Source organism: Cornus florida, unplaced genomic scaffold (assembly GCF_030987335.1).
Source record: "Cornus florida cultivar Cherokee Brave unplaced genomic scaffold, ASM3098733v1 CherokeeBrave_3.0.0_Hap2_Chr02, whole genome shotgun sequence".
NCBI lineage: Eukaryota > Viridiplantae > Streptophyta > Magnoliopsida > Cornales > Cornaceae > Cornus > Cornus florida.
The window spans coordinates 21,962,469-21,974,946 of record NW_026775572.1 but is presented as its reverse complement, the minus strand read 5'-3'; the positions used below and the strand labels follow the sequence as shown (position 1 = coordinate 21,974,946).

The 12,478-nt window shown below is 35.9% G+C and overlaps 1 protein-coding gene across 1 annotated transcript; it reads right to left on the bottom strand.

Moving 5' to 3' along the window:
- Positions 1-793: 793 nt before the first annotated feature.
- On the bottom strand, positions 794-11,777 carry LOC132294216 (methylmalonate-semialdehyde dehydrogenase [acylating], mitochondrial). Its single transcript, XM_059791980.1, has 19 exons — positions 11,630-11,777; positions 11,441-11,538; positions 11,261-11,332; positions 10,997-11,158; positions 10,833-10,911; positions 10,596-10,750; positions 8,800-8,863; positions 7,271-7,350; positions 6,903-6,968; positions 5,351-5,401; positions 5,081-5,232; positions 3,750-3,840; positions 3,528-3,608; positions 2,112-2,189; positions 1,939-1,974; positions 1,784-1,827; positions 1,616-1,694; positions 1,151-1,241; positions 794-1,029 (listed from the first exon to the last, which is right to left on the bottom strand). The coding sequence occupies exons 1-19, from the start codon at positions 11,652-11,654 to the stop codon at positions 917-919; spliced, it is 1,617 nt and encodes a 538-aa protein (XP_059647963.1). The 5' UTR covers positions 11,655-11,777; the 3' UTR covers positions 794-916.
- Positions 11,778-12,478: the final 701 nt, after the last annotated feature.

Genomic DNA, 12,478 nt, shown 5'->3' with positions numbered 1-12,478 from the left:
GTAACATTCCTTTTATTTTTATTATAGTGTTGGTACTCACGTACTCAATATTTTTTTTTGTTGTCAGGTCTGACATGCTTGACCATTTTTACCTAAGATTGCGTGACTTTTTTTGCCCTTGATACTTTTTTTCTGAATGAAAAATACCATCAAGACAACATTCTTAGCTTTGGATTAAGGGACTTTAAGGGAAAAAACCATCAAGAAGACATTCTTAGCTTTGGATAAGGGAATTAAAGGGCACAGGATTACTGTGAGAGTGCCTCATGATAGACTTAATTGAATCATGCATGTTTCGATTGTGAAGCCCACAACGATAGTCATGACAACCTTTCATGGACTAAGCTCTTCTTTTCCTCCCTCAATTAATTGTTCAATGAATCATATTTCGAGATCTGATTAGGCTGATAACCTAGATAACTCTCTTTTTACATACATCTATCCGCATATCCTTTGTATATCTTTTTCCTCTTTCTGTCTAATGCTTAAATGAAAATAAATAAAAATAAATAAAAATAAAAAATTCTCAAGAAGAGGTATTACCAAAAGTAAGAATTGGAAAAAATAATGTGAATATTAGAATTTTCACGAGTCCTTTTCCCTCTCCCCATTCTTCGTAGTAATCAAACAAGAGAAGAATTTCCTTTTCACGCTAACCAAATGAAGCCTAAATAGATTATATTGATGACAATGCATCTCAAGCCTCGACAGTCCCACCTTGCCTTGGAGTGTAAAACTTAATTCAACATCCAGATGTATAAAACAAAAGAAAAAGAAAAGGGAGACGCGCGCATAAAGGAGAACATAAGTGGTTAGATGTAATGGGTAGAAGACTGTTATTTTATTTAAGAGCTTACACATCTTGCTGGAGTTCTAAAAACAAAGATTACACATTTTTTATTTATTTATTTTGCATCTATGGCTTTTGAGAAGTTGGCATTGCCAAGGATACCCCAGAACCACTAGGTAAATCCTTCCATTGCTGAGTCACAGTCTTGATCTGGGTGTAAAAGTTTACTCCAGCCTTGCCTGCAATTCGAAAGAAATCCCCCAGTTCAGAAATGTTAGAAACCTATCTTGCCTTCTCCAAGTAACCACTGACATGCGCACACATACAAGTAAAGAACAAGCTTTTGATTTTGTATTTTACCATAGAAATTGAGATCGCCTGCAAAAGATGCCTTGGAGCCGGTAAATGAGAAAAAGGGTAACGGAACTGGTATAGGAACATTGATGCCAACCTGAGTCAGACCAATCCATATTAGAGATTGATTCACAAATCCTATTACGAGCATCATCTACCTTGTCTTGGCAAAATATATAGCAAAGGAAAATCTAAAAACTTTATAGGTAGCTTTTTAGGATTTAAAAGAACAACAAAAAAGAGAAAATGGAAAACATGCACATCTAATAGTTTCCAGAATATATTCAAATTCCGCCAATCAAACTAGCTTTTTATAAACTTCCACAAAGATGTGGACCAATAGTGAGCCCAAAATATGTGGGCCCCAGAATTAGCAAACACAAATTTCAAAGCATTCAGGGTTTGATGTCTACTGGCCTGGTTGAATTGCTTTTAAAAAACACTCTTGAATGAAGCTAAGGGTTAATTTACCTGTCCAGCTTCAATCTCAGTCTGGAACTTCCTTGCAGCCACACCAGATGTTGTAAAAATAGAAGCTCCATTGCCATATCTGTACAAAGAGATTAGCTTGAATACGACAAGGCAATACTTAAATTCTTACATTTGTGTCATAAATAGAAGTTACGATAATTGACGTACTTGTTTCTGTTGACGATCTTTATGGCTTCTTCTAAGTTGTCAGCCTGAACATAAGGGGCAACAATAAAAATATATCTTAACAATTCCCCATGATAAGCAATAACCAATCTGATTGTAAGAGAAACAGGAGTGCGAAATGTGAAATATTGACAAACCTGCATGCAAACAAGAACCGGGCCAAAGATCTCCTCCTACACAAACCCAGATACCACTCATTAAATTTATGCCAAGGTCTAAACTCAAGCCTCTCCTTTGAGTAAAAATCATAAATTATTTTAGGTACATTTCTGATATATACACAAGGAACTGAAATCATGAAATTAGATACCTTGTAACATTCCATATCAGCCGTGACATCAGTCAAGATGGTAGGACCAATAAAGTTGCCTTGCTCATGTCCTGGAACCTACTTGTCATCCATGAAGAGAACGAATTATATTTAAACACTTGGGTGAAAAATTGAGAGAGTAGGGGGGGGGGGGGGGGGGACCCTTAAATGTTGTCATATGAAATCTCACTGAAAAAACTTGAGCGCAGCACTAAAAAATTTGGGTGACAAATTTTCCACAAAACATTTGCACTATATATCTCAAGTCTTAACCATACAAATTTCAGTCTGTCATCCGCTACCAGTGTCCTCGTAATGAGGTCCATCTAAAAAGGCAAACCCAAGGCACGAGGCTCCCGCCATTGCGGGGTCTAGGGAGGATCAAATGTACGCAGCCTTATGCCATTGCGCCAATGATCGCCTAATGAGGTCCATCTGCATCTCTAAATGTAGTTTGGCTAACAGAGTAACAAATTTAAGTCAAGGCGCACGCACACTGGGGGGAATTCATGCAGAATTTGGTCAGGCAACAAGTCGTTTCTATTGACAGTTAACTGTCCAAAAACAAGTGAAACAAAGGTCACCTATACTACTCTAAATGCCAGTAGATCTAGGGCCAGGCTTTGCTTTTTTTAGAGAAAATTTATGCCCCAAGTTAGTAAGAGTTTATCTATTTGTTTTATTTTGTCATTCTTTTTATCCTTCCTTTTTTGCCACGTGTTGAAGGATTTAAATATTTAAGTTGCACCCTCTTTAACAACTTATGCTTTTGGAGTAGATGTTTGTTAACATGGCATCAGAGCAGGGTAGGTCATGTGTTCAAACCTCACTATCACCCTGATTTTAAATTGAAACACGTGTTAGACCAAAAAGAAGGCCACACGTGAGGAGGCGTGTTGAAGGATTTAAGTATTTAAGTTACACCCTCTCAACAACTTAAGCTTTTGGAGTAGATGGTTGTTAAAACCACACATAGAGGAGGATCGGAGGCCAAGAAGATCTCCTTGCAGAATAATTCCATCGTATGGGCATTTTCTAGTTTTTCTATGTCGCAGAAATACAAAGCCTCAGTTTTGATTTGCCGGTTTATAGGGATTAATGACGTGCTTGTGAGTATGCGTGGATGTGAGAGAGTACTATGTTGAAGATGGAGACCCTAGTTTAACTCTTTACAATCATAATATGAGAAAATATGCTTGTAATATCCCCTTTTTATTAAAATTTCTTATTGCTATGTCAAATTCATCACAGTGTTTCATCAAGCTTTGCAATTTACCATGCTAAACAAATAATTATTGAGAATGGGTGAACACTCAATAAAAGTATTAACCAAATCATCATAGTATCAAGAAGCAAACAGATTCTGACACCAGCAACAAATAAAGTAATCAGAACATGAAAGATATAAACGAATACCACAATATCTCTCCCATCAACTAATAGTTTGGCACCACTTTCAACACCACTTTGAATTAATCTGCAAATCCTTTCTTTTGCCTGTACATGTAGGAAGAATCTCAAAGCAACATTAAAAGAAGCCGCAAAATCAGATAAAGATTTAGAATTTGAAAGCGTTTAGGTTTTATGGTACAATTTGTAGTACAGAAATGCTGAGAATTTTTGTGAGCATGTATGCACCTGTTTGCTTATAACTGGACCCAGGTCTGCATCAGGATCAGTTCCAGCATTTACTTTAAGTGCTTTGGCACGCTCCACGAGCTTATCTTCCCTAAAAAGGTTAAAAAAATTCCCCATTATACTAAATTACCTCATACATAGTCAAACTCAAAGCACCTTTTACCAGTTAAAAGTAAGAATTCCTTTTAAAAACTATTAGGGAATAGAAATCACTGCATAGTTGCTTGATGTAGAGGCGAAACCTCAGACTGTCAAACATGAGAAAACATGTTTGAGTATGATGGCGGCAACTGTGTGCAAATAATGCCAAAAATGTTAGATCCATACCTAGATTGTCCCTTCCAAAACTTGATCAACAAGGACCAACATTGGGTAACACCCCTTTTATTTCTTGAGAATCTTTTAAGTGAAATATCTTCAATTGGCAAAATAAAAGAAACTCGAATCTCATACTGTTTACAGGTGGGAAATTGAATCACATACTGCCATTATCACACACACACACACACACGTGTATATATATATTTATAGAGAGAGAGTCCTTTTTCCACCACACCCATTAAAAATAAATTAATCAAGTATATCCATAAATAAAACAAATAGCATATATTATACTATTATATAACATAAACCAGACTTAAATATGCAAGACAACTTCGAAAAAAAAACCAGTACCCTACTTTTGAACACGTTTCAAGCCAAGCCCCCATATCTTAATTTACAAGGTTTAGAGAAATCCAAGCACCTAGATACACACCCGCACTGCATACAACAATCCAAATCCGTCTAAGATAACTCATTGTCAAACCTGTTAGAATCACAACTTCCTTTAGAATCACTATTCACTGGCTTCAAGTTTTCAACTATCAAAGAACAAGGGATAATTTGGCAAGAAGAATGGGGAAAGTGTTAAGCGTCTCCAGATGCATTCTGAGGTTGGTTGCTTGTAGGAGTTTGTTGTATTCTTTGTTTGGACTTTATCTGGTGATGCACAAGTTTGTTCGTGTTGGGCTCTTCGTAATTAAGAAGGTTTTGAAAGAAGCTCCTTAGCATCTTTTCTGGAGTTGGTTTAAGAAGAACGAAATTCTTTTGGAGGTCTTTTGAAGGAATGGAGCGGCCAATACATAAAATTGAGTATTTTTTGTTATCGTTTTCTCCTTCCTTTTTTTTTTTCTTCTTCTTTATTTTTTATTTTTTTAAATTCATTTGTAGAGTTCTTAGGAGGTACAACTGTGTCTAGTCAATAGTTAATCATCAAGAAGAAGACAAGACCGAAGGATCAATTAAACTCAAGAAAATATAATCAAGTAAGGGGAATGAAACATAAATACCATAGCTTTGAATCTCCAACGAAGACCACTGTGCTGAGTGCCATGCACCTTTGTCCTGCAGCACCAAACCCAGCTGCAACAAGAGCATTTAAAGTAGCATCTATGCTTGCATCAGGCATTACTATTCCATGATTTTTGGCTCCCATATTGGACTGAAAGTTATCAATGGGCAAGTTAATTAATTTGTACTTTCACCTTTTGGAAGCTATAAGAGCAAACATAAATCTTACAACAAATTCCGCATGTAATGAGTTGATCAGCTGCACAAACCTGAACACGTTTCCCTTTAGCTGATCCTCTTGCATATATATGGCTGCCAGCCTACAGAAGGGGGCCAAGGGGCACAAATGAGAATTCGACAATGTTAGAAAAAGGATAATTGGATATTAAATGACTAAAAGTTCCAATGAGAAGTCAGCAATAAAAAACACACCAAATCCATAATTAGTTACACTGCATGAATTTGATTATTGCATGTAAAACGTATAATGTTTACAAAACACCATAGAAGTATAGCTTCTCAAATAGAAGCTAGCAATACATACATTTCATCTTAAATATCAAGTAGCAATATCATCTAAAGTCAATTGATCACATTATTGAAGACCGGAAAATTCCATATGAAATTTCACATTTAATATGATTTGGCCTATATAGAATAAGGAAGTTTGGAAAGCTTCACTCTGATATACCTTTTCCCAAACCTCCTATGCTAACAAAATAACTTTATTCCTTTAGTTCTATCTAATCTTATCAGATTAAACAACTAACTCAAAAACAAATATTCCTAATTTTAAATTAAACCATGAATGGATAATGGACACGAAGGATGAAGACGCAAAACCACAGAAAAGGGGCCATCATGGAAATAGTTGGGACCATAAGGATGGTGTTTATATTATGGAAGAACATGTGGCACCCATATGTGGATTGGAGGTACATATACTTTCCAAGACCATAGAGTGGATTACAATTACCATGATTTGGTGATCAACCAAATCACCCAGGAATAGTTGATAAAAAGAATGACAATAAAGGAAAGAAGTAGGTCCCAGTTTTATCCTTATGAGACTCATTAATCCACCCAAGTGTGGCCCACTTACCCATATCTGAAGCCGTACGTGTGCTGCTACATCACAAGGATACATTTTGTGCTGTGGTAACGGTCATGAGTACATTCTGACTAGCCATGATAATTACGACAGGATGATTGGCCCTTGGTATACCCAGGACACCGTAAAATACCCATCAATGGTAGCGCTTGGAAAGCATCATGGCTACTGACCTTATGGTGGGCCATAGATCCTGTGCAATGCCATATTCTTTATCTCAGGCACAGCACATTTTTTCCAATCTATGGCTCGGGCATGTTATTATCTCACGTTCATGATCTCTACAACTCAACAAAGTTGTAAAACATTTCCTACCATCCCTACAGCTCAGCAATCACACCGGATCCAATCAGTCACTCAATTATTTATCTGAGTCAAGCACCAAGCTGACTTGTATGAGACATAGCATCTCCACATATGGAAGTTTCTCCTCTAAGTTTTCACCAGAGGAATAGGTAAGGTGATGGGATGGACCCTTGGGAACTTATGGGCAAGCAAAAGACATTTGCATCACTTGACAAGGTTAAATTTGCAATCAAGTACTCTGTATTATTTTTAATTAGTTGAATTACCTTGCGAATCCAAAATGAACTCAAAACTTACAGGATTGTACAACAGAGTAACTCAGTTACTTGCAAATTTGGTAGCATACAAAAGATTAAAGTTTCATAGATAATATAATACGAATAAACCATGGAAGCATTACTTACTATATTTGAACCAACAAAGGATATAGCTCTGATATCGTCATCATCACAAATAGCATTAACAACATCCTGCCCCAAACATACCAAAGGGGAAAAAAAAAAAAAAAGAGCGGAAGAAAAAGTTAAACAAAATCAAGCATTGAATCATCAAAGTTCATTTTACCCAAATTAAGTTAAAATGTAAAGAAAGGAGCATTAAACTTGAAGCATGTGTAATGTCTTATTAGCTTGACATTATTTAAAACCTTCAGCAGTTTATAAGTAAAAGTCAATAAAAAATCCCAAATTAATAATTGAGTGGAGTTTTGCACAGTTATGGAATTAATAAAGTAAATAAGAGCTTGCAAACAATTATCCAAGTCTAAGCATACATTGGTGCCATGAACAATATTGAGGACACCGTTGGGTAAACCAGCCTCCATTGCTAATTCTGCAAGTATTATAGAAGCCCCTGACAAAACCGAAAAAACAAATCAGTTTGAATTAAAAGCATAAGAAAGAGAATTTATTTCCTACAATTTATGCTTGACAACATGATACAATTAACAAATAGCATAAACAAGAAGCTACATCTAAATGAGAATACATGAAAATTAACATATAGATAGATATATTATTGGAAGGAATATATCAAGGCGTCCCATAATTAAGAATTGAGAGGACTTTCTGAAGGATTAATTGAAAAAAATGATTTTTAATAAACCTTCCATTTGATGTTTCCAGGGAACGTTTTCATTCACAAACTTGAGAATGAGAAATTCCTCAAGGTTCCTCAATAATTAAAATTACAGTTAGTTTGTGCAATCCAAGTCCAACTGCAGAGTGTATCTACAAAGCACTGAAACAGCATAACTTACCATGAAAAAAATACTAAAACTGTAACTAATTCCATCTTTCAGATCCGCAATTGGTACATGATTTTTTACTAGGAATACCCATTCTGTCTTAGATAAATCAGTGAAAAATCAGGTGGGCCTGGAACAGGATAAGGCTGCTCCACCGGATACTGAATTCCCAACCTATTCCCGTCTCATTGAAGAAAGAGACTGTTCCATTCTTAACTAGCTTTCACTGTCTTGACACAATTCATTGAAGGAACTCTACTTAAACTGGATATTTTGTGTCCACCAATCTTTCAAAGCTTGCTTGACCTCTGGCTCAGTACATATTAAACAAAACAATCCAGCACCTAGGTTACAATGAGGGTTTAATTACTCGAACTGATAAGGTCACCTTTCTACATATTTGTCAGCTGTGGGTTTGGTATAGAGGAGGCTTTACTGATTTAAAATTGAGGATTGGGGTGGTGATGACCATTTATAGTGACTGACTTTGGCTGGCTGCCTTCAAGAGGATCTCTCCAAACAGAAGATCAGCCTAAAGAAAAAGCTTTACAAACAGTCAAACTTCAAGGATGTTGCATAAACAGTCAAGTAGAAAATACGAATGTGGTCATCTTCTAAAAATTCATTTTGAAAAGTTTGAACACAAAATCAGGCTGACCCAAGATAGAGATTGCATGTTCTCTGATTTCCATGCATCTACATTCCTAATGTTTGTTAGAAGCAATCTTGCAATGAGGAATTGCTGTAGGCTAAATGGACAAGTTTCGACAACACCAATATTAAGACGGATAAACAGATTTTGTTGTATGAACAACCACATTATTTGTTGCAATCCCTCAATTCTCAAATTCAATTGCTTCATGACCCATCCATCCACATCATTATTAGTGGATAAATCCTACTTGATGCTCATATAAGAGGAGAAGGAGGAGGAGGAGGAGGATGGGGGGATGGATAAATTCTTTGCTCCAGAATATTATGCATCACTTGGCTCAAAAGGGAAATAATTCCCTAAGATTTCAAGCATCATACCACTCAAAAGCAATAAAAATCACCTGGATCCTTCTCTGACGGCTTTAAAATAAAGGTATTCCCACATGTAACTGCAACTGGAAACATCTGCAGTAGATGAAACATTTGAAATTTTGAGATATTCACTTTTTTCTGCTCTTTGTTCCTTTATTATTTATTTATATATATATATAAATTGGAAACTCAATCAAGCACCACATATAGTACTAGAACTTGGATGCATGTGATGATTCAACCACATTACTGTAGTAAGCTGACTCAACTCATCAGGCAGTTCTATCATCTTTTTTTACCTTTTCTCATTCAATGGAACACCTGTGCTCTCTAAGCTAGTTCAGTCATCCAAGGTTCCTTCTGAAAATAAGATTCTATTCGGATGGATGTTCTTAATGATGAATCAACAGGTTCAATCATTGACATGTAAAAATCGAGTACAAGCATATCTCTCTTTTCATTGCTTCATGTGCAAAGCAGCAAAAGAGATGGTTGATCTACTTTCCCTGTCAAGGCTCCCCTGCCTACTCCCTGATAAGATCTTATTTGGTTGACAGGGCTTAGCAAAGTTGCTAATTCAGATCTTTATGCATAGGTTGAACTTAGTTTTGTGGCATTCAGGATAAAATGTCTTGGATTTGCGCATGCATTCTTTTTGGAAGGAAATGATACATTATATTTCAGGACAGGCCACATAGGAGAAATTGAGTCAATAAAACCTTTTGGGGATACCTTTTTATGGAGTTTGCTGACATATCGAGAACGATTATAATACATCTCCTGTCAATTGTGGGTTCCTTTCACTCTATGAAATATTATTACCATTTCTCTGGCTCATACTGCATATATAACTTGAAAATTGCAACTTACACAGAAAACATCAATATATGTGAGGGATGCACGGGACATCTGTTGCATTTGACATGTAACATATCCAGAAATCTAGAAAATTTACCATAAGAAATTCAAAACTGCAATTTTCACAATTTGTAAGTTATACCCCCTTTAAAATTGCAGATAGAAAAACTCAGGCTCACTCACCAACTCCTCTTTCTCCAAGGGAAACAAGAAAAAAAGAAAAAAAAAAAAAAAAAAAAAAAGAGTACAGAATTATTAACAACATAAAAAAGGGGGTATAAGAGGAATTGGTAAGGGAGCCTGAGTTTTGCTAGCTGCAATTTTAAAGGGGTATAATTTACAAATTGTGAAAATTGCACTTTTGAATTTCTTATGGTAAATTGTCTACATTTCTGGATATGTTAAATGTCAGATGCAACAGATGTCATCTTTCACATATATTGATGTTTTCTGTGTAAGTTGCAATTTTCAAGTTATATATGCAGTTCGCTCGCATATATCTCGTACAGTTAACAAAGTGAAGCTTAACAAATATGGCTGTTCATTAAGTCTCTTTGCTGAAGGGCTTCCTGCATACCATACAATACAAGCAAAAAAAGTGGAACATTGTATTTCACCAAGGGCAAGCTCTTGGTTCCCCTCTGTAGCCTTTAGTCTCTCCAATTCTCTCTCTCTCTCTCTCTTTTAGGAGGAGGGTGTTTGTTGGTGCATCAGATTTGATTGCTTAAGGCAGTCATGATACTAGAGACCCATGCAAGTTTGCCGAGAGTTTCTCATGTCATCCCCATTCGATTTGTACCAAGGTAAATATGATGACGAGTGATATTCTTAATTTCCATCCTCCATAAATAGATTATCTCCGACCCCAAGTCTTGCTAGCTTAGAGGCAACCTCTTACCTAAGAAGCGAAGCTTTAATTACCATAAACTAAAAACCAACTAAAAAGGAGAATGAATAGCAACTTTACCCATAAGGGAATCATTGCTGGGAAGTTGAAAGGACAAATCCCAGCACAGACACCAAGTGGCTCTCTGATACTGTAAGTGTCAATTCCATTCGACACGTTAGGAACAAATTCTCCCATTTGCAAAGTTGCCATTCCACAAGCATGTTCCACTACCTCTACAAGAGAAAACCAAAAAAACTTTGAAGTCCTTCTACTATCACTATATCTTCTGAAATGACGGGCAATAAAGAGACTAACCTAGCCCACGAAACACATCACCCTGTGCATCCTTCAACGTCTTTCCCTGTTCAGTTGTAATGTTCATGGCAAGCTTATCCTGACCCAAAAATTACAGTTGCCCCGTTAATAACAATAATAAGCGGAAGCAAAAGTGATGGAGTAGGAAAATCCACCATGCTTACCATGTCTCTCCGAATAAGTTCTTGGAGCTTGAACATAATTCGCTGGCGGGTTGTAATAGGCGTATTCCGCCATGATGGAAAAGCTTGTTTGGCTGCAGAAACTGCAGATTTGAACTCTTCATTTGTAGTCAACGGAACTTGACAAACAACTTCTTGTGTTGCCTATTGCCGAATCATCACTCAGTTAATCAAACACACGCAATATGACAAATTATATAGTATAAGGAAAAGAAACAAGTTGTCTAAGGCGTTTTATGCACTTACAGGGTTTATAACATCAATGGATTCAAATGATTGCGAATCAACAAAGCTACCTCCAATGAGATTCGGAACCCTCTAACAGAACAAGATAAATAAGCCTCAGTCCACTCTACAACCTAAAAGTGAGAAAATGCAAGAAAAGCGAAACAAAAGTGAAATCGTCTCGAAACAAATAAATCATACCAGAGGGTTCCGATGCCTCCAAGATGGCTCGGCGGCGGTAGAGAGATGAGAACTTTTCAGAGCAAAGATCTGGGGACTCAAAGACCGAAAGCTTCGAACTGTAACCCATCATATATATATATATATATAGAATCAAATTAGGGCTTTTTTTGAAATTGAATTGATCGGACTTAGTGTGAAATTGTTTACCTCTTTGAAGTGAATATTGCAACATCGTTATTCTGATGTGCTGAAATCTTTAGCTCGTTGACGATGAGAAAAGAACTGTTGTCACCCTTCTCCGCTTAGTACATATATATACATTATTATATATGTATACATATATATATGAGAGTGGTGATATTGTTCTTTTAACCAATCAAGAAAAAGATATTGTTCTTTTTAAAGAGTACGCATTAATTGAGAAAGATCTGCTCGATAGCTCAGTTCTTGATGGTAAAAGAATTTGAGAGCCATTTGACGGTTTAAATTTAGAGATGATTTTTACGAGAAAGTAGATGAATTTATTTCATACGTTTCCATTAATTGCGCAGTTTAATGATTTATTTAATTAATCATTTTTAAAATTCGGATATGCATGGTCGATGTGTCGCTGAGCTTGACTCGGTGGCGTGAGCAAATAAAGTCGGAAGGGATTGCAATTCTGCCCAAACAAACAGTCCTCTTGTTAGAGGGAGCTTGTTTGTTTTGTTTACATCCAAATGAAATTTATAAGTCCGTACATAATATTTAGGTAAATTGCTCCAACTTTCTTTGAAGTTTAACTATATTACCCATATATGAAAATTTTCACAAATTTACTGATACTCCCTTTCAGAGTTAAAATTGTTAACTTTGGTAATGAAAATATAAGAATGCCCTTGAGAAAAAATTTATATGTAAAGTTTTTTAATTAATTTAGTTTTATTAGTATATAAAATTCGGAGTATTAATTTAGTATATAAACTTCTTTACATATAATTTATTAGTATATACTTATTTACATATAGTTTTTTTTTTTTTTTCCTTTATTTACATATAGTTTATTAGTATACAAGA